At 42.8% G+C, this 23,150-nt stretch overlaps 1 protein-coding gene across 7 annotated transcripts in view; it reads right to left on the reverse strand.

Annotated features, from left to right (window-relative positions):
- The window catches only part of cfdp1 (craniofacial development protein 1), a 189,150-nt gene that overhangs the window by 143,579 nt on the left and 22,421 nt on the right, over positions 1 to 23,150 (reverse strand). For 6 of the 7 annotated variants that reach the window (XR_013497614.1, XM_078210934.1, XM_078210931.1 and 3 more), the window contains exon 4: positions 17,279 to 17,403. Coding sequence is in view for 5 of the 7 variants with exons in the window: in XM_078210934.1 (XP_078067060.1) it covers positions 17,279 to 17,403 (125 nt within the window). In the remaining 2 variants the exon portion in view is untranslated. Of the gene's footprint in view, positions 1 to 9,017; positions 9,095 to 17,278; positions 17,404 to 23,150 lie in introns of all 7 variants that reach the window. The other variant, XR_013497615.1, reaches the window with a different exon arrangement.

Here is a 23,150-nt window from a genome sequence, read left to right on the forward strand (position 1 = left end):
CAAAGGTTATGGGATTCCAGCACGAAAGTGGATTTGAAGTCACTATCAGATCAGTCATGATCTACAGCTACATGACCTATAACTATTGCTTAGGTTTTTTTTAATACAAGATGACAACACACTAACGAACTTGAAAGGAAAGGGAAGTTGGAGATGGGGTAGTAATTTGCAAGGACAGAGGAGTCATGGGTATAATGGGCTGGATTTTGAGATAATTACTATTATCAAAGTAATAGATTTGAACAAGAGAGGAAAAGTACCTGAGAGGGAACCGTTAACACATCAACCAACCAAAATGAGAGCCAGGAAGAGAAGCTGGATGTTTGGTGGGAATAGGGTCAAAGTAGCAGGAATTGGGCCTCATGGACAAGGTGAGCTCAAGGAGAGCACAACGGGAGATAGGAAGAACTCTAGAGAAAGATGAGAGATGTGGGCTATGACAAGAAAGGAACATTAGGAGATGTTCAGCCTAGTGGGCCAGGTAAAACAAATGGCAAATGGTCAGTGTCAAAAATTCCATGAGATTTTTGCACTTGTTACAATTTCAAGGTGGAGGAGGCGTGGAAGTTACTTGAGAAAGCAGGTTTCCAGTGGAGGAGTGAATATTAGAAGTGACAGGTCACTAATGTCAGGAAACAGAGGTAGTTATAAGTGATCTATTTTTGTATTGTTGGATAGTAGGAATAAGGTATAGATTTAATTGAGTTTAATTTAGTGTTTGTGTGTTAGAAAGGATAAAACTCTAGCTAGATTCATGTTAATCAAAGGTGTTTGCATATTTGGGGGTTTTTGTGTTTTCATTTTAAGCACAAAAGAGATATATTTTAGAGCATTTACAGCGTGAAAGGTATATAGCTTGGAGAAATGAATTGTTGCTTAGCCACTTTTAGGGGAAAAGACCTGGGGGCGATCTTACCAAAAGTGCCAAACAAGCATGAAAACAGGAGAAGATCATGCCCATTTTTTCTCAGACACAATCTTATGCCACACAGAGAAAAAAAATGAAGCAGTGTTCATTCAAATGCAAATAAGATGGATTTCTCAGAAAATAATAATTTGGGATATAGTATGCATGACATGTAATAAACTCGAGTCAAGTCCCAGGGAGCCACCTTCAAATTCGGGTTAGGCAGAGGTTCATGTCAGCCAAGGAAACCCAGTTTGCTACATCAATACATCTCGAAGTAACCCAATATGCCTACAAACTCTAATACTTGCTGTAACATTTTCAGTTACAAATGCAGAATAAAAAACCACAGTAAAAGACCACTGAGATCACAGACCAGAACCGCCATTTTTTTGCCAAGATCCGATTCGGGAACAATAAAAGTTTTGTTTAAAGTAGACAAAAGTTTGAGATTCAAAATACTAGCTCATAGAATAAGGCCACAAGATTCCCTGGGTACTGAACTATCAAAGATAAACTTTACAATACAAGGTCAGAAAGATGAACAATTTACAATATCTATAAGTTATCAGCCATTCCTGCCAGCAGAGTTGCAAAAGTATGGAACAATGATTAGCTAAAATTCTGCAGTGACTGATCCAGGCTAGCCACACTTGTTTGATACCGGCAAGAGAAGTCGTGCCCAAATCGGGGTCATGTGACCACACCAACCAATCAGAATGGCTCAGATTTCGTGAAGTGATGTGTATTGTATGACGAGGTCTGTGAGAAAGTTAAAAACGGTCAATTTGGAGAGCAAGTGGAAAACTCGCGGGAAGAGACAAGCCAATATTGTGAAAGAGTGGGAGATGCACTATCAAGTTTGTCCATCGTTCTGAAAACCCAAGAGAGCATCTTGGAACAAACAGGATCACTCCAGCAAGGGGGAGGATGAAAACAGCTGCATACCTCGACATCGAAGAAACTCTGCAAACCCGGTTTAAGGCTGAATGAAACGAATTTCCAGAAGTGATGGAAGTATTCCAACTTATTTCTCTCAATGCTCCTAAAACAAAACACCCCTTCCTTTTGAAAACAAACATGTTCTGCTTGCTTTAAGAGTTATACTTCACTGAATAACAAGACAGATAAAAAGGAGGTCTGTTCTTCTAAACAACCTACAACAAGGTATATGGTTCTTGACTCTACACAGGCACGGACTGCTCAAAGCAATCTTGGACTGATCACAAGGGTTTCTTTCAAGAAGGAAATACTCAGTCATTGAAGAGATAACATATCGATAATAACAAATTAAAGAATCAATGACAACAAAAAAAAGATGAAATTTCTTTCTAACATCGAGCATCAGTGGAATGCTATTGTGGACAATAGAGGGAAAAGAATGTTGAACTACAAAAAACATCAAAACAGTCAGTGTCTCAAGATTTCCTACTGGACGAAAGATTTAAACGTGACCATCAAATGTGAAGCACAAATGAATATCAAAATAGGGATTTACCTTGTGTCTTCATTAACTGAGGCTTATCCTCTATTAAAATTAAAGAAAAATCACAAATGCTGGAAATCTGAAACAGAAGATGCACAATGGATCAGCAAGCATCTGAAAGAGAAAATATTTAATGTTTCAGGTGAAACCTGATGAAAGGGTCTTACTCGATTTTCTCTTTTAGATGTTGTTGAATCCCTGCATATTGCGAGCATTTTCAGTTTTTATAATAATAAATTGTAATGGGGAAGTTATCATGGATTGCGACACAAAAAGGTGACCTGGCAGGCAAGCTGATTTCATTTTTATCAGCTCCAAAACAATGTTTTTACATATACTCAGGTATAAGTCAACCCCTCCCTTTTCAGCCATGGCATGCTATACTCACATTAATCGCCCAACAAATCCATGTTTATTTATCAGTACCTCATAACTGAGTACATGAGATCAAGCAAGTGATACAGGCGGTATTGTGAAGATGTACGGAAGTTTAAGGCACGCAACACAGAGCAAACCCCGCGTGGCGACTGACAAAATGACAACCACCCACGGTTCACTGGTATACTTGGCAGACAAGTCAACCCCCATTTTGTGAGGGATTTTGAGAGGCTTCTACGCCAACATGTACTGTGATGTTGGGTACTGCAATACTTGGGCAACCTATAATTGCAGCTAACATTGTCTGGCCAAGTAAAGCACAGTTAGATAGAGATATCTGCCCAATGCCAAAATAAAATGGCACTGTTCATTTCTCAAAGCATCCAAACAAGCAAAATTGCCACCTTTGCCAATAATTCAGAGCATTTTTGCAACGTTAGCACATATACACATGGAGCCCGACTGAGGGCAGAGGAAGGACAAACTTACACACGATCACTACAGCAGCCATACAACGCAGCTTTGAAAGGTGTAATCCTGTGTCAGGCCCAATACTGTCATTTCTGGTTGAAGGATAATTAAGCTCAGTACAAATCCAAAGGAGGGACAATAACCCCCCCCCCCAACACAACTGCAATAGCTCTTGCACTGTGTAAAAACCACGGACACAAACTAGCACTCCCATCTTTTTAATTATTGCAGATTGCAGGATTAATCATGTTTCAAAGGTGAGTGAATGTAAAGTTTTTCAAAATACAAAATCTAGTCACTTGAAGAAATAATGGGAAGGAGTCAAAATTATATGTGAATAAAAAACTTCAAAGGATTAAAAGAACATGAAAGGTAGGTAACTTTACTTTATTCCTTGATTCGTTAATTCTAAACTTACATTAGAACAAAACCACAGCTAGCCTTTCATCTGTGACCCGAGTTGAAAATCATCCCAGACTGGTGGGATAAAAGGCAAAAGAGGCTTTTATATAGTATCCCTCAGTACTAATGCACTGAAGAAGTATCGCCTTTGGAAGATAAAATGCAAATTATGTTGATGAAAGTAAGGGTAGGTCAATTAACCACCTGACCGATCGAATCTAAGGCAACTCTTGGTATTGACAGACAGGGAACTCTTTAACAGTTCCTAGTCTAACAATCTATCATAGCAAACATTTATATTCTGCAGCTATTCAGAGTAGCTAGTAGAGAAATCGGAATCTCCAAAGCTCCATCTAGTCAAGTTCAAAAATATTTGTTTTATTGGCAAGTATGAAATGATTTGACAGTGAAACCTGCATTCCGTCTCCAAGAAATCTGCAATGAGAATAATTGTGGATCTGTGATCCCTTGGACGAGATGACATTTTAAGATCTCAAACAAATCAAGTCACTCATCATGAGTCAGAGGTTATGCAGTTGCAAATATGTCTGTTTCATTGAATCCTACAGTGCAGGAGGCGGCCATTCGGCCCATCGAGCCTGCACCAAGCACAATCCCACCCAGGCCTTATCCCCATAACCCCACGCATTTACTCTAGCTAGCCCCTCCGAACACTTAGGGGTAATTTTGCATGGCCAATCCACCCAACCCGCACATCTTTGGACTGTGGGAGGAAACCAGAGCACCCGGAGGAAACCACGCAGACACGGGAAGAACATGAAGACTCCACAGTCACCCAAGCCGGGAATCGAACCCGGGTCCCTGGCACTGTAAGGCAGCAGTGCTAACCACTGTGCCGCCCTCACTCTCAATTAGGGCCAGGAGTTAACAAGCTATAGTCTGCCACAGTGATTTCAGTGAGGCCAAGCTACAATATCAGATTGACAAAAGACAGAACTCCACCTTTATCTGACTTGCATTGCATAAAGTAAAAAAAACTCCAATAGTTTTTCCAAGTATAGCTTTCAGCATTAATATTTGCCTAATAGCTCCTTCCAAGTTTCCTTCATGGTTATTGGTACAAAATGTAATAATTCAACTAAAAATTACACTGCCTTTCAAAAATCATTCTTACTTACAACATCAAATTGGAAGGCTATCCAATGTATTTTGGGTGTCAGTTATAAATAACAAGAATCAGAAAACATATAACTGAAGATAAAATTAAACAAACCCATGTTTCCTCTTCAAATACCTCTAACACAATACTTGATCTTGATACAGCATTTTCTGTTTTTATTTCCGATTTCTAGCATCCGGAGTATTTTGCTTTTATTTTAAAGTTATTTGGTGACGTTTAGTAAATACAGCATGTTGCATCAGTAACAAGTGAAGTTTTAAAAAACTTATAGTTTGAGATATTGTTGCAATTTCTACTCCATTTTGAGAAATAACCTTAAAAACCACAGCAAAAAGAACGTAAGCATCTGGAAAGGTTCTACCATTTAAATATACTAAAATATTCCGCTCAAGTGAATGTGTTTAAATTCAAGACTTGCATTCAGCAGCTCCCACCAGACTTGGAACAAATGGTACAACCCTTCCAGATGCTTCCATTCTCTTTGCTGTGGCTTTTAACATTCATTTCTCAAAAGGGAAAAGAAATTGCAACAATATCTAAAACTTAAAGTAGAAATTTTTAAAACTTCACTTGTTACTGATGCAACATGCTGTATTTGCAAAACTTCACCGAATAACTTCTAAAATAAAAGCAAAATACTCCGGATGCTGGAAATCTGAAATAAAAACAAAAAATGCTGGATAAAGTCAGCAGGTCTGGCAGCATCTGTGGACAGTACATAGGACTTCTTCAGAGCTGAAGAGGGGTAGAAATTTGATGAATTATATGTGGGGGGGGGGGGGCGTGGAGAAGGTGGAGCAGAATAGGACATCCAATAACTTCTGTCAAGTTTCAGAGAGGCTTACCATGAAGAACATTTTAAACATCATGGTTTTTATAAGTTACGTCATAGGTTCATGCCCCAAATTACTTTGTTGAGGTTATACAAATACAAATATTAATAGACCCTTTCTAGTCTTCAGCCTTTCAGCTAAAAGGCTGACAAATAGCAAGCCCTGCTTGGCTCGGTATGGTCATTCATGTCATCAATCATAAAAATAATCAGGGTTGTAGACAGAGAATTTTAATTGTTCATTTCTAATAGAACTTGATGACAATGGGGCACAAGCTGTAAGGTTGTTCAAATCAGCCTAAATTTATAACCCCATCTCAAAGTCCACCTAGTTCCACCTTTAATATCACCTCCCTGCATCGTTGTTTCACTCCATTTGTTACTGATACTCTCATCAAGTTTGTCACTTCTGAACTCAACTACTGCAATTCCCTCTGGCCTCAATATACTCATGATGTGGAGATGCCGGCGTTGGACTGGGGTGAGCACAGCAAGAAGTCTCACAACACCAGGTTAAAGTCCAACAGATTTATTTGGTAGCAAATACCATAAGCTTTCGGAGCGCTGCCCCTTCGTCAGATGGAGTGGTTATCTGTTCTCAAACAGTGCAAACAGACACAGAAATCAAATTACAGAATACTGATTAGAATGCAAATCTCTACAGCCAGCCAGGTCTTAAATGTACAGACAATGTGGGTGGAGGGAGCATTCAACACAGGTTAAAGAGATGTGTATTGTCTCCAGACAGAACAGCCAGTGAAATTCTGCAAGCCAAGGAGGCAAGCTGTGGGGGTTACTGATGTGACATAAATCCAACATCCCGGTTTAGGCGGTCCTCATGTGTGTGGAACTTGGCTATCAGTTTCTGCTCAGCGACTCTGCGCTGTCGTGTGTCGTGAAGGCCGCCTTGGAGAACGCTTACCTGAAGATCCAAGGCTGAATGCCCGTGACTGCTGAAGTGCTCCCCCACAGGAAGAGAACAGTCTTGCCTGGTGATTGTCGAGCGGTGTTCATTCATCCGTTGTCGTAGCGTCTGCATGGTTTCCCCAATGTACCATGCCTCAGGACATCCTTTCCTGCAGCGTATCAGGTAGACAACGTTGGCCGAGTTGCAAGAATAGGTACCGTGTACCTGGTAGATGGTGTTCTCATGTGAGATGATGGCATCCGTGTCGATGATCCGGCACGTCTTGCAGAGGTTGCTGTGGCAGGGTTGTGTGGTGTCGTGTTCACTGTTCTCCTGAAGGCTGGGTAGTTTGCTGCGGACAATGGTCTGTTTGAGGTTGCGTGGTTGTTTGAAGGCAAGAGGTGGGGGTGTGGGGATGGCCTTGGCGAGATGTTCGTCTTCATCAATGACATGTTGAAGGCTCCGGAGGAGGCCTTCACGACACACGACAGCGCAGAGTCACTGAGCAGAAACTGATAGCCAAGTTCCGCACACATGAGGACGGCTTAAACCGGGATGTTGGATTTATGTCACATTATCAGTAACCCCCACAGCTTGCCTCCTTGGCTTGCAGAATTTCACTGGCTGTTCTGTCTGGAGACAATACACATCTCTTTAACCTGTGTTGAATGCTCCCTCCACCCACATTGTCTGTACATTTAAGACCTGGCTGGCTGTAGAGATTTGCATTCTAATCAGTATTCTGTAATTTGATTTCTGTGTCTGTTTGCACTGTTTGAGAACAGATAACCACTCCATCTGACGAAGAGGCAGCGCTCCGAAAGCTTATGGTATTTGCTACCAAATAAACCTGTTGGACTTTAACCTGGTGTTGTGAGACTTCTTACTGTGCTCAATATACTTCCATTCATGCAAAACTTTGCTAGCCATATCACACTACACACCAAGCTCCACTCATCCATCAGTCCTGTTCTTCTTGAGGTACCTTGGCTCCTGGTTCTAAAAATGTCAAATTTAAAATTGTGTCCTTTTTATTTAAATCCATGCATTACCTGAGCCTGCTATTCATAAACAAACATACATACGCATACTGACAAAGACAACCTTCTTCCACCAGTACGCTTCAATCTCAAACTCAAGGAGGTCGGTATCAATGTGGCTCTTCTTTCCTTTCACTAACCATCCTTGTGGTCTCATTCTCATTACACTTGTCAACTTAGTATCAAATTTAAAATAGTACTGGGGCCCACATTCTTAAGGAATTGATCTGAGAACAGTGTTTGCCACGGGTGTTTTACATCCAGCAGAGGGAAGAGTATTTTATGGAATCAACTGGAGGTGGATTGGATTTCATGTCCTTGACAGGAAAGGAGAAGGTTCTAAATCACTGCCATATCCAGTCCTAATACACAGTGTATATTTCTATTAGTAGACTTGAAAAAGACGAAATAAGGTGTACGACTTATGTGTCTTTTTTAATGAGATCGACACAAAAAAGGATTGGTCTGATGAATTGCTCATGAAAAAAGCAAACATTTTGAATCCCAGTTACTCCATCAAAGACAATCACCATATTTTTCCACAACATTAGCCAAAATGAAGATTAATGTTTCATCAATGACCTTTCGTCAGGAGTGAGAACAGTTAAAGATTAAATTTCTACTCAACTTTTTCCAGTTCTGATGAAAGCTCACAGAACTGATTCTCTCTCCACAGATGTTGCCTGACCTGCTTAGTATTTCCACATTGTATTTTAGATTTCCAGCATCCGCAATATTCTACTTTTCGAAAATTAATACTGCCATGCAAAGTCAATGGTAGTGACTGCTGAATGAACAAGTAGCACACTCTGTGCAGTTTTACTTTTGACATGGTGTGTTGACATTCAGGTGCAATCCATTCAAAACCGAAGGGCATCCAGCAAGTATTTAATTACTGCAGCCAAACACACATGACAGAAGCAAGAAAAAGCACAAGATGTCGGAAAGACACAGTAGGTCTGTCAGTACCTGTACCAATGAAGGACAGGTTAACACATTCGTTTGAACGCTCTCTCAGTTCTATTCAAAAATGTTACCCAATTGCTGTCCTTTTAGGTTCTTGTTCGAGATTTCCAGCACTTGCATTTTCATTTTTCTTTTAAATTTGGTGATGGGAGCTATTTCCTTAGATATATACAGCTGATGTTTCAGCTATTTGACTCTAGACATTGCCGTTTGAGTCAGTTGGTGCAGGAGAACTCAAGAGAAATGTTGCCATTTACTGCTTGCACCTTCTAAGCAAAAGGGAACCGCAATGTGAAAAAGTGTATATGTAGCATAGACTGCCAATTAACTCAGTATAAACTATTCCACATTTTATTGATGTGTCATCAGGTCCCATGCAAAAGAATTACTTGTTTTGCAGAAATTAGGAATGTCCAGGACAAGAAACAACCATTGTGATCCAACTGGACAGTTCCAGGACTCTTAGCACAGCACATTAAATGCTTACCCTCTTGAATTTGCTGACACAAATTTTGACTGTTGTTCCTGGCAGCCCATTCCATTTTTGATCCTGACACACACGGGCTTTTAAAAGGAAAGGCACAACTTAACTGGCTTGGTCAGCAGTAATATAACCAAATGAGCAATTCTACTACCAGTCAGTTTTTTAAAAACTCAGCGAACTAGCTACCCGGTACTTCAACATTTAAAATAGGAGCAGACCACAGCCATGCATTCCCAGTCTCCAACAGCTAGAGTTCACTTTTCAGGCAACACAATATAACAGGAACATGCCTTTTTTTTTATTCATTCAAGGGATGTAGGCTTTGCTGGCTAGGCCAGCATTCATTGCCAATCCCGAATTGCCCTTGAGAAGGTAGTGGTGAGCTGCCTTCTTGAAGTATTACAATTCACCCACAGTATTGCTTGGGTGGGAGTTCCAGGATGTTGACCCTGTGATAATGAAGGAACAGCAAGATACAAGTCAAGATGGTAAGCAGCCTGGAGGGGAACATCCAGGTGGTAGTGTTCCCAAGCATCAACTACCCTTGTCCTTCTCAATGGTAGTGGGTTTGGAAGGTGTTATTAAAGAAGCCTTAGAGAGTTCCTGCCATACATCTTGTAGATGGTACACACTGCTGTCACTGTGCATCTGTGGTGGAGGCAGCAAACGTTTAAGGTGCCAATCAAGTGGACTGCTTTGTCCTTGATGGCGTCAAGGTTCTCAGGTGTCATTGGAACTGCATTGATTCAGGCAAGGGAAGACTATTCCATCAGCTCCTGACTTTTGCCTTGTAGATTGTGGACAGGCTTTGGGGAGTCAGAATGTGAGTTACTTGACACAGGAGTTCTGACCCCTGACCTGCTCTTGTCACAACATAGAACATAACAGCGCAGTACAGGCCCTTCGGCCCTCAATGTTGCGCCGACCTGTGAAACCAATCTAAAGCCCATCTAACCTACACTATTCCAATATCATCCATGTTTATCCAATGACCATTTAAATGCCCTTAATGTTGGCGAGTCCACTACTGCTACAGGCAGGGCATTCTACGCCCTTACTACTCTCTGAGTAAAGAACCTACCTCTGACATCTGCCCTATATCTATCACCCCTCAATTTAAAGCTATGTCCCCTCGTGCTAGCTATCACCATCCGAGGAAAAAGGCTCTCACTATCCACCCTATCTAATCCTCTGATCATCTTGTATGCCTCTATTAAGTCACCTCTTAATCTTCTTCTCTCCAACGAAAACAACCTCAAGTCCCTCAGCCTTTCCTCATAAGACGTTCCCACCATACCAGGCAACATCCTGGTAAATCTCCTCTGCACCCTTTTCAATGCATCCACATCCTTCCTATAATGCGGCGACCAGAACTGCATGCAATACTCCAAGTGTGGCCGCACCAGAGTTTTGTACAGCTGCAACATGACCTCCTGGCTCCGAAACTCAATTCCTCTATCAATAACACTCCGTACGCCTTCTTAACAACCCTATCAACCTGGGTGCCAACTTTCAGGGATCTATGCACATGGACACACACATCTCTCTGTTCATCCACACTACCAAGTACCTTACCACTAGCCCAGTACTCTGTAATCCTGTTACTCCTTCCAAAGTGAATCACCTCACACTTTTCCGCATTGAACTCCATTTGCCACCTCTCAGCCCAGCTCTGCAGCTTATCTATGTCTCTCTGTAACCTGCAACAACCTTCTGCACTGTCCACAACTTCACCGACTTTAGTGTCATCCGCAAATTTACTAACCCATCCTTCTACGCCCTTATCCAGGTTATTTATAAAAATGACAAACAGCAGTGGCCCCAAAACAGATCCTTGCAGCACACCACTAGTAACTGAACTCCAGGATGAACATTTCCCATCAACCACCACCCTCTGTCTTCTTACAGCTAGCCAATTCCTGATCCAAACCGGTAAATCACCCTCAATCCCATGCCTCTGTATCTTCTGCAATGGCTTACCGTGGGGAACCTTATCAAACGCTTTACTGAAATCCATATACACCACTTCAACTGTTTTACCCTCATCCACCCCTTTGGTCACCTTCTCAAAGAACTCAATAGGGTTTGTGAGGCACGACCTACCCTTCACAAAACCATGTTGACTATCACTAATCAAATTATTCCTTTCTAGACGATTATAAATCCTATCTCTTATAATCCTTTCCAAAACTTTGCCCACAACAGAAGTAAGGCTCACTGGTCTATAAATACCAGGGTTGTCTCTACTTCCCTTCTTGAACAAGGGGACAACATTTGCTATCCTCCAGTCTGCTGGCACTATTCCTGTAGACAATGAGGACATAAAGATCAAAGCTAAAGGCTCTGCAATCTCCTTCCTAGCCTCCCAGAGAATCCTAGGATAAATCCCATCTGGCCCAGGGGACTTATCTATTTTCACACTTTCCAGAATTGCTAACACCTCCTCCTTATGAACCTCAATCCCGTCTCGTCCAATAGCCTGTATCTCAGTATTCTCCTCGACAACATTGTCTTTTTCCTGTGTGAATACTGACGAAAAATATTCATTTAGCGCCTTTCTTATCTCTTCGGGCTCCACGCACAACTTCCCACTACTGTCCTTGACTGGCCCTAATCTTACCCTAGTCATTCTTTTATTCCTGACATACCTATAGAAAGCTTTAGGGTTTTCCTTGATCCTACCTGCCAAAGATTTCTCATGTCCCCTCCTGGCTCTTCGTAACTCTCTCTTTAGGTCCTTCCTGGCTAACGTGTAACTCTCAAGCACCGTAACTGAGCCTTCACATCTCATCTTAACATAAGTCTCCTTCTTCCTCTTCACAAGAGATTCAACTTCTTTAGTAAACCACGGTTCCTTTACTCAACCATTTCCTCTCTGCCTGACAGGTACATACTTATCAAGGAAACCCAGTAGCTATTCCTTGAACAAGCTCCACATTTCAATTGTGTCCATCCCCTGCAGTTTCCTTCCCCAACCTATGCATCCTAAGTCTCTCCTATTCGCATCATAGTACTTATATGACTAGTCCAAGTTGAGTTTCTGGTCAATGGTAACCCCCAGGACATAGATATCATTTCCTCCCCCCCAAACATCAGATCTGGAGTAAAATGGAATCAGTTGGCTTAAAGTACTTGGTTTAAAAAGTAGTAAAATCCAATTACTTGAAGTCCCCCTGACAGAAATCAAAACTGCTTCTGTTCTGTGTGTAAAACAGTCAAAAGGGATCAAAGTTCACTAGAATTCTTCAAATGGCACAATATCCCAAACTTACTTATGTGCAACTCACCATTTTGGGTACGCAGGAGTTTGTTAATTATTTTGCTTACTTATTTATTGCATTTGTATAATTGGCTACTCGGGTGAAGTTCTTAAATTCAGTTGGAAATTGTTATATAAAGTAGCTAATTTACTTGAAGATGTACAATGAGAAAAGAGTTACACAAGAGAACCCGCAGCTTCAATCACCATACACTACCATGTGTTTCAGATGCCCAGCAGCTATCCTATCTAATGGAGCTCAGAACCAAGTCGGGTTTTTTGGGTTGTATGCATTGCACTATATCTGCTAGGGCTTAGCAGTGAAAAATGGACCAAGGCTCAAGACAATTAATTGAAGTATCTTTATGTAGAAACTATCAGCGATCATTCCAAATATTATGCACCTACACTTGATCATCCAACTTCATATTTGAGTAAAACTATTAAGCTGGAAGTTGAATATATGTACTATAACATGTACACTTTGTATAACATTTAGGCATTAAAGGGGTTAAAATATTAAACCTGTATGCTGGTTGGGTACATGGAACGTTGGTTAGTCTGGAAGGGAGGACACAAAGAAAGTTTGGAGATCTCTGGTATAAACATGCACAAGTCCAAATGCTGCAGAAAAAGGTGTTTGAAGATACCTCCCAATTTTATTCAAGTTCCACTACACTCATTTTTATCAACTCCAAATTATTGATGTGCTGGGTAATTAGACAGAAAAATTAAAAGCGCTCACCAACTGTGGAAATGTTCAACTTTCATTTCTCTTAAGTACAGCATCTGTAAAATTGGATGGCTGCTACCCTCTTGTGGTAGCAAATTATAATTTATACTTGAATATCTTACATAGTGCCAGAAAGCTGTTGTTTAAGTTAGTTTTCTAACAGCCAAATTCCTTTATTTTAAAAAAAAATTCCAACTTCATGATCTGGGTTAAAGGTCATTTGCTCATAGATAAGGAACAGGATTCCAAAGAGCTTCCAAAGAAGCTTTACATGGTTTAAAATAAAAACATAATTTCTTTACTTGCGCTATATTCTGGTTTCTTATGTCTACAATATTGGTGTAGCAGGGGATACAGAAACCCCTGCTTTTTGAGAGACTATTAAAACAAAGTAGATTAGTTTAAAATAGAGACCACAGTGTGCCTTATATGTATATATATATCAAAAGGTATCACAATGTGCCTCACTTATATATTTTACGAAGGTATTGTCTGTATAAGTACATATATAATCATTTTTGAACAAGTACTATGGATTTAAACTGTATTTTGTGTTTTCTTGTGAGTTTTGGACAACGAGCAACTTACCCCTAGGCATAATGGGAAATAAGTTTAGCTAGACAGACCGCATTCTTTTGGAACAATGAAGTATAGAGCGTAAACCCTATTATCAGGGCAGGCCGGGCCGCTACAAGCTACTAAGGTTTTTGAAATGAATAGAAAGATTCAGCTTCTAGCTGCAATGAACAGACATATTCAGCCTCCACTCATAAGGAGACAGAAAACAGACAAGAAAGATGACTCCCTTATCGTCCTCAGGACTGCAGGTGTTGGGAGCGACCCTTGAACCTACCGGGGAGTGGGAGAAGAAAGAGAGAGAGAGAGACAGAAAGACAGACAGACAAACAGGCAGACAGAAGAACCTCTGGGTTTGGTTGGCCAATGAATTCCTAATTCTGCTACAAGGTAGAATGCTATTAGCCAAAGTCAATAAAGTGCATTAATGTAATTGGACCATGCTAATGTAACGTCAGAGAGAAGTTGGAATCCTCCATTTCTCTCCCAATATGTGTTGTTCAAATAAAGAATGTCTTTAACTGCATACCATCTTTCCCAAGTTTTTGTGTTAGCTGATATCAGCTGAATACAAGACCCCCCCCAGTAGGACACCCTGAGAAAATCCCCTTACATTTGGTCATTTATGTCTATAATGGTTTATTCATAATTAATAACTTAACCCTTAAATGAGTTTTGGATGATTAATTCGCAAAAGCATACATTCCTTCCTGCCATTGTACTAGATTCAATGAACCCACGGCTTCTTTCTGCTCTGTCCTTGGCATCTTTTGCCACGTTCACAAGATCTATTGCTGGCTCCACTTGTCTTGTGCTCGACTTCTGACAAATATCTCATCCTGTGCACTCTTCAGGGATTAATCTCTTTTCTACCTCATTTGTTTTACTGCTGCCAACTATCAGATTTACAGATCAACTATCACTGCCCCACGCCATACATCCCTCCACAATGTTCATTCACCTATAAGGCTCTTATCATTCAGACATCCGCTGTAATGGCACTAACAGACACAGAAATCAACTGCTGACTTCTTCAGCTTCTCCTTTAATTGCCTCACCCTCGTTCATCCCCCACTGCTCAGCAGAGTGTTTCCCCACTGGTGTTAGCAGCACCTGTCAGGTGGGATTTTCCCACCTTCAGCATTTAAAAATGTTCATAAAGTGAGACACACTGGCCAGCACGGCTTTACGGAGATCTTTCTTTACCAGATCCTTTTAAAGGGTGCCCCCATATCAGTGCTGAGAAGCAGGCTACCCCTCCTCCCCCGACAATGGACATGGCAACCCCAGTTGACAAGGAGAGCACCCCCAGAGGGACATCTTCCGCCCAATCACTGAAGAATGGATCACCACCACCCCCCTATCACACACAAGGGTGACCCAGCCCTCCCCTCCCCCAGTCAGAGGCCTCACTCCACCCACCCCAGAAGAGGGACACACCAAGATGGGGTCCCCTTCAAGCACCTTCCCAACCCCCACACTTTTAGGCCTCGCTCCTTGGCAGTGCCAGCCTTGTATTGCCTCCTGGCACTCGTGCAGTGACACCCAGACCTGGCGCCTTGACTCAGAGGAGGGGCAAGGAGGTGAGTAATGTGCTCATGTGCCCCTCTGCCAAGTTGCAGAGGGAGGATCCCCCAAGGGACCTAGGAGCTGACCTCGGGACTCTGGGTGGCACAGTGGTTAGCACTGCTGCCTCACAATGCCAGGGACCCGGGTTCAATTCCGGACTCGGGTCACTCTGTGTGGAGTTTGCACATTCTCCGTGTCTGCGTGAGTTTCCTCCGCATGCTCTGGTTTCCAACGAGGTTGATTGGTCATTCTAAATTGACCCTAGTGCCAGGACGATTAACAGGGTAAACATGAAGTGTTACGGGAATAGGGCCTGGGTGGGATTGTGGTCGGTGCAGACTCAATGGGCCGAATGGCATCCTTCTGCACTGTAGGGGATTCTATGAGACCCAAAAAAGCAGATGTGGGTCAGAGAACTCAATCTCTCCTCCCCGGGATGGTGGTTTAGAGGCTGCACTTCACTTTGCTGCCCTGGAAAAAATGGTGTTCACTCTCAGGATGGAGATTTTGGACACCATTATGCGAAAGATATTCAGTGTTGTGTCTGTCCTTTAAAACCTTTGAAGTGCCCTGGTCATTTCGATATCCATGCCCTGTTGACACTTGCAAGCCTTTAAAATCTTTGCAGCACTACAGTCCACTGTAGGGATTGGCCCTGGTTAATGTCATAAGTTCCAGGCGTTAAATGACCTCTTTAAAGTGCTTATCGAAAGGACCTGTCCGCTTTACCAGGGAGATCCCTTGCTCTCAAATGGGCCAGCTGCTCTGAAATCTCTGAAGTGCTTTGATTGACAGCAGAGATTGAGTCTCGCTGGTCAGTAGCATCTGGTGTATGACTCCTCTGAAGTGGGTGGCACAGTGACACAGCGGTTAGCACTGCTGCCTCACAGCCCCAGGGACCCGGGTTAAATTCCCGGTTTGGATCACTGTCTGTGCGGAGTCTGTACATTCTCCCAGTTTCCGCGTGGGTTTCCTCCCACAGTACAAAAGACGTGCTCGTTAGGTGCATTGGTCATGCTAAATTCTCCCTCGGTGGGCATGAACACGTGCCAGAGTGTGGCGGCTGGGGGATTTTCGCAGTAACTTGATTGCAGTGTTAATGTAAGCCTACTTGTGACACTAATAAGTAAACGTAAATAAACTCAAAACTTAAAGTGCTTTGATTGACAGGGTGGATCACTGGACAAGAGCTTGGTTGATTTTCTTTCCCTTCACAGTTGAATGCATCTCAAGTGCTGCCTTTCCCCCTAATTGCAACGTTTATAAACATCCTGCCTTTGATTGACAGGTTGGATCAATTACCCACTCGCCACAAGGTTTTCTAACCACAACGTTCACAAAACACTTGAGATGCATTCAGCATCAAGGTGGTTAGTAGGCAGCTCGAGTACGAAAAGAAAAATAAACATCATACATGCAAGATATACATTTTAATAATTTGTCCACAAAACACAGTCTCAACAGGGCTCTGCTGGGAGAGAATTACCTGAATAGACCCTATTACAGTGTGCAATTCACCCCTCACGTGGAAATCTCACATGCGAAGTCGTGTCCCATAATTTAGAACATTACATGTCAGTGCTCACTGAAGTGAGAGATGTTTTTACCAGGGTTGAACACTTTCTGCTGACTTAAGCATCTTCAAAGTCATTTGTACTACTCAATGGGTGAATAAAATTTTAAATCAAACAATGCACATCTGGCAAAGACCAAGTCCCACACCGAATAATTTTCAAATCACGTTTCAGTCAAAACAGACTTTGAAAAGTGAAATGTAGCTATTTATACAAGTATTTTGAGACAATCAGTCCCACTTCAAAGGGTTTAAAGACCGTTTACATTTTGAACTTTACAAGCGCCCCTGGCAACCTTACTGAACAACAAACCTCAAGAACTATTAAAACTAGAGGACTAGGCTAGGCTCGTGGCTAAACAGCGCAGCCATGCTTTGGATTCCAGATGCTCCAGACTAAATATCAGCTGATTAATTACAATATAAAATAAAACAACTAGCAGAGTCTGGACAGGAACAATTCACTTTAGAACTTTAAGCCTGCTTAACTGTTAAATTACAAATTATTGTCCAGAACAGAGATATGTGAACACTGCCAAATCAAATCCACTTACTTGACTTCTTCTCCAGCAAAATCAAACACCTTTGTGATTGTGACTTTTCCAAGTGCTTTGGGCTTCTCAGAGTCTTTGACTACGTCCTGAGGCTCGCTCAACTTCTCTTGGTCTACTAATATGTTCTAATCAGGAGGGACAAGAAAAGAAATTTACATGTATTTCTGCTGCCCATCTAAATAATGTATATTAATGACGTGAAAACCATTGAAACAAGTTCTGCAAGTTATACATTAAAGCACAATTGCTGCCCAAGTCTGTGGGTAATATTTTCAATAACCGTCTGCATCTTGTGAGGACGTTTTTCCAATTTGTTAATAACAATTGTTTTTGTTTACATAGTAATCTGTAACCATGGAATGTTTTTAGTAAAGTTAAAGCACATGGGATTACAGGTAATGCCTGGAGATGGATAGAAAGCACATTAGTAGATAGGAAGCAAAGAGTTGGCATAAATGGGTCTTTTTTTGATTGGCAGTCGGTGGCTCGTGGAGTTCTGCAGGGATATGTGCTAGGACCCCAATTGTTCACATTATAGATTAATGATTTGGAAGACGGAACTGAATGTGTTATCTCCAAATTTGCAGATGATGCAAAGTTGGGTGGGAGGGTGAGCTGTGAGGAGAATGCACAGATGTTTCAACGTGATTTGGACACGCCAAGTTTGTGGGCATCTGCATGGCAGATGCAGTATGATGTGGATAAATGTGAGGTTATCACTTTGGTAGCAATAATAGGAAGACAGATTATTTCTTGAATGGACATAAATTGAGAGATGTGGATATTCAACGAGACCTTGGAGTTCTCATGTATCAGTCGCTGAAGGTAAGCACGCAGGTACAGAAGGCAGTAAAGGCGGCAAATGGTATGTTAGCCATCACAGCGAGGGGATTTGAGTATAGGGATAGGGATATTTTGCTGCAATTTGAGGCCACACCTGGAGCATTGTGTGCAGTTTTGGTGTCCTTATCTGAGGAAGGATGTCCTGGAATGGCAGGTCTATCATATGAGGAGAGACTAAGTCAGTTAGGACCGTATTCATTGGAGTTTAGAAGAGTGAGAGGGAATCGCATAGAAACTTATAAAATTCTAACAGGGTTAGACAGGTTAGATTCAGAAAGAATGTTCCCAATGATGGGGGTGTCCAGAACTAGGAGTCACAGTTGGAGGATAAGGGGTAAACTTTTTTGAACTGAGGTGAGGAGAAATTTCTTCTCAGAGGGTGGTGAATGTGTGGAATTCACTACCACAGAATTTGTTGAAGCTAAAACATTGTCTGTTTTCAAGAAGAAATTAGATATAGCGTTTACGACTAAAGGGATCAAGGGATATGGGGGCGGGGGAGGGATCAGGATATTGAATTGGATGATCAGCCATGATCAAAATGAATGGCGGAGCAGGCTCGAAGGGCCAAATGGTCTATTCCTGCTTCTAGTTTCTATGTTTGGGTTAATTCAGCTCCCTTGTATTACCAGACATTGTGACTCACCAATCACTTACTGGTTGTAGTTATAACTTGAACAAACATTTTAATATTCAGTCTTAACTACTAGGATACTAATACAAATATTTCCACTTTAATGACATACGATAAGCTGGTTCTACAATAAACTTTAAAAAGTGGGAACATTTGGGATCTACTTCATGTAAATTTTAAGACATATCAAGACACATTTTACTGAACTTGAAAAGTTCCTAATGACACCTCCCCTCTATTTCTCTTCTCCAAAGGAGCACTATTATTACAGTAAGAAGTCTCACAACACCAGGTTAAAGTCCAACGGGTTTATTTGGTAGCACGAGCTTTCGGAGTGCTGCCTCTTCATCAGGAGAGTGGGGAGTTGGGTTCACAAACATGGCATACATAGACACAGACCCAGTTACAAGATAATGGTTGGAATGCAAGTCTTTACAGGTAATCAAGTCTTTACAGGTGCAGACAATGTGAGTGGAGAGAGGGTTAAGCACAGGTTAAAGAGATACGTATTGTCTCCAACCAGGACAGTTAATGAGATTTTGCAAGCCCAGGCAAGTCGTGGGGGTTACAGATAGTATGACATGAACCCAAGATCCCGGTTGAGGCCGTCCTCATGTGTGAGGAACATGGCTATCAGTCTCTGTTCAGCGATTCTGCGTTGTCGTGTGCCTTAAAGGCCGCCTTGGAGAACACTTATCCAAAGATCAGAAGCTGAATGCCCGTGACAGCTGAAGTGCTCCCCGACAGGAAGGGAACACTCCTGCCTGGTGATTGTCGAGCAGCGTCCATTCATCCGTTGTCATAGCGTCTGCATGGTCTCGCCAATGTACCATGCCTCGCGACATCCTTTCCTGCAGCGTAACAGATAGACAATGTTCGCAAGAGTATGTACCGTGTACCTGGTAGATGGTGTTCTCACGTGAAATGATGGCATCCCATGTCCGTGATCTGGCACATCTTGCAGAGGTTGCTGTGGCAGGGTTGCGTGGTGTCGTGGTCACTGTTCTCCTGAAGGCTGGGTAGTTTGCTGCGAACAATGGTCTGTTTGAGGTTGCGCGGTTGTTTGAAGGCAAATAGTGGGGTTTTGGGGATGGCCTTGGCTCCAAAGATGTCGTAGCTTCTCCACTCCGGGAAAGTACTGGACGATGAAGGGTACTCTGTCTGCCATGTCCTGTATTTGTCTTCTGAGGAGGTCAGTGTGGTTTTTCGCTGTGGCGCAGCGGAACAGAAAGATCCACGGTGCAGCAACCGAAGAGGAAAGAGTCGAATTGGACCCCTCCGGAAGGACACTGCCCTCGACTTGACATGTATGCCTAAGCCATCAGGAGGCGCATCAATGCCAGATTCATCAGCCACACTCACAAGACAGCCCCGAACGCCACCCAAGCACAACGCAATGCCATCCGCACACTCAAGACCAACCGCAACATTGTCATCAAACCAGCAAAGGAGGGGCCACCGTCATACTGAACAGAATGGATTACTGCAAAGAAGTGTACCAACAACTGAACAACGAGGAACACTACAGACAGTGAGATGCTCATCTGACCTGGTATGCCATGCATCCACAACATCGAGACAGTCACAACTGAACTGGGCTAGATTGTGTAGCCAGAATACCTGATGCTCAACTACCAAAGCAATGTTCTATGGACAGCTTGAGCCTGGAAATGCTCTCATTGTAGTTGAAGGAAACACTAAAAGGACACTCTGAAAGCTTCACTTAGGAATTTTGATATCAATGCAAAGATGTGCGGATTAGGTTGATTGGCTATGCTAAAATTGCCCCTTAATGTCCTGAGATGCATAGGTTAGAGGGATTAGCAGGTAAATATGTAGGGCTATGGGGGTAGGGCCTGGGTGGAATTATGGTCGGTGCAGACTCGATGGGCCAAATGGCCTCTTTCTGCACTGTAGGGTTTCTACGATTCTATGAACTTCAAATCCTGGGAGAAGCCCGCCCATGATTGATGCACCTGGCATAACCAAATATATAATTGCAGCCTTCTTCACAAGCGCATGTTAGAAAAGGAGAGAAAAAACAAGAAATTCCAATCCAGTAAATTGCTTGGAGTTAAATCTTCTGCGATATCCTCTCCAAATGTGGCAGCAACGTTTGGGCACTGATCTGCTTCAGCAGTCACCTCTTTCCTCACCAGAAGCCAACCAAATACCCAAATAATGACTCTTCACCTCAACGAATGAACATGATGTAAAAGTTACATTCATTACATGGAATAAGAGTTTATCATTTACAAATCAGAGTACACATTACAAAAAAATTAACCACTAATTAGTTTTGATTAGGTACAGCAGGAATTTCAAATTCAAGCTAAAATCTCTGAAGCAAAACAAGAGATAACCAAAGACATTCTGACACAGGATTCATGCCGAGATAAATTCTTGGATAAGGTTTTATAAGGGTTGGGGCGGTGGTTAGTACTGCTGCCTCACAGCGCCAGGGACCTGCGCTCATTTCTGGCCTTGGGTGATTGCCTGTGTGGAGTATGCATGTTGTCCTCATGTCTGCGTGGATTTCCTCCCATAGTCCAAAGCATGTGTAGGTTAGGTGGATTGGACACGGTAAATGTGCAGGGGTGACTGGGATAGGACCGGCAGGTGGACCTGGGTAAGAAGGATGAAGTGCTTCGAAAGATTAGTCATGGCACGAATCAAGTCCGGAAGCTGGAATATCTGGATCCACTACAGTTTGCCTCCTGCCGCAACAGGTCCACAGCAGACGCCATCTCCCCGGCCCTGCACTCAACCCTGGAAAGCCTAGATAACAAGGACACCTATGTCAGACTCCTATTTAGTGACTATAGCTCAACCTTTAACACCATTATTCCCACGAAACTCATCTCCAAACTCCATGACCTGGGCCTCGGCACCTCTCTCTGCGACTGGATCCTGAACTTCCAAACTCACAGACCACAATCAGTAAGGGTAGGCAGCAACACCTCCTCCACGATCATCCTCAACACTTGTGCCTGACAAGGCTGTGTTCTCAGCCCCCTACTATACTCCTTATACACCCATGACTGTGCGGCCAAATTCCCCTCCAATTCGATTTTCAAGTTTGCTGACGGCACCACCGTAGTGGGTCGGATCTCAAAAAATGACGAGACAGAGTATAGGAATGAGATAGAGAATCTGGTGAACTGGTGCGGCAACAATAATCTCTCCCTCAATGTCAACAAAATGAAGGAGATTGTCATCGACTTCAGGAAGCGTAAAGGAGAACTTGCCCCTGTCTACATCAACAGGTAGCCATGATGTGGAGATGCCGGCGTTGGACTGGGGTAAACACAATAAGTAGTCTAACAACACCAGGTTAAAGTCCAACAGGTTTATTTGGTAGCACAAGTTACTAGGTTTCGGAACACTGCTCCTTCATCAGGTAAGTGGGAGTTCTGTTCACAGAGCATATAAAGAGACAAACTCAATTTACAAAATAATGGTTGGAATGCGAATCTTAAAGATACAGACAATGTGAGTGGAGAGAGGGTTAAGTACAGGATAGAGAGATGTGTATTGTCTCCAGCCAAGACAGTTAGTGAGATTTTGCAAGCCCAGGCAAGTCGTGGGGGTTACAGATAGTGTGACATGAACCCAAGATCCCGGTTGAGGCCGTCCTCGTGTGTGGAACTTGGCTATCAGTCTCTGCTCAGTGATTCCACGTTGTCACGTGTCGTGAAGGCCGCCTTTGGAGAACGCTTACCTGAAGATCAGAGGCCGAATGCCTGTGACCACTTAAGTGTTCCCCCACAGGAAGAGAACAGTCTTGCCTGGTGATTGTCGAGCGGTGTTCATTCATCCGTTGTCGTAGTGTCTGCATGGTCTCCCCAATGTACCATGCCTCGGGACATCCTTTCCTGCAGCGTATCAGGTAGACAACATTGGCCGAGTTGCAAGTGTATGTACCGTGTACCTGGTGGATGGTGTTCTCACGTGAGATGATGGCATCCATGTCGATGATCCGGTACGTCTTGCAGAGGTTGCTGTGGCAGGGTTGTGTGGTGTCGTGGTCACTGTTCTCCTGAAGGCTGCTGCGGACAATGGTCTGTTTGAGGTTGTGCGGTTGTTTGAAGGCAAGAAGTGGGGGTGTGGGGGTGGCCTTGGCGAGATGTTCGTCTTCATCAATGACATGTTGAAGGTTCCAGAGAAGATGTCGTGGCTTCTCCGCTCCAAGGAAGTACTGGAAGACGAAGGGTACTCTGTCCACCATGTCCCGTGTTTGTCTTCAGAGGAAGTCAATGCGGTTTTTCGCTGTGGCGCGTTGGAACTGTTGATCGATGAGTCGAGTGCCATATCTGTTCTTAAGAGGGCATCTTTCAGCGTCTGGAGGTGTCTGTTGCAATCCCCCTCATCTGAGCAGATCCTGTGTATATGGAG

The sequence above is a fragment of the Mustelus asterias genome, chromosome 4 (assembly GCF_964213995.1).
Source record: "Mustelus asterias chromosome 4, sMusAst1.hap1.1, whole genome shotgun sequence".
In the NCBI taxonomy this organism is placed as follows: Eukaryota; Metazoa; Chordata; class Chondrichthyes; order Carcharhiniformes; family Triakidae; genus Mustelus; species Mustelus asterias.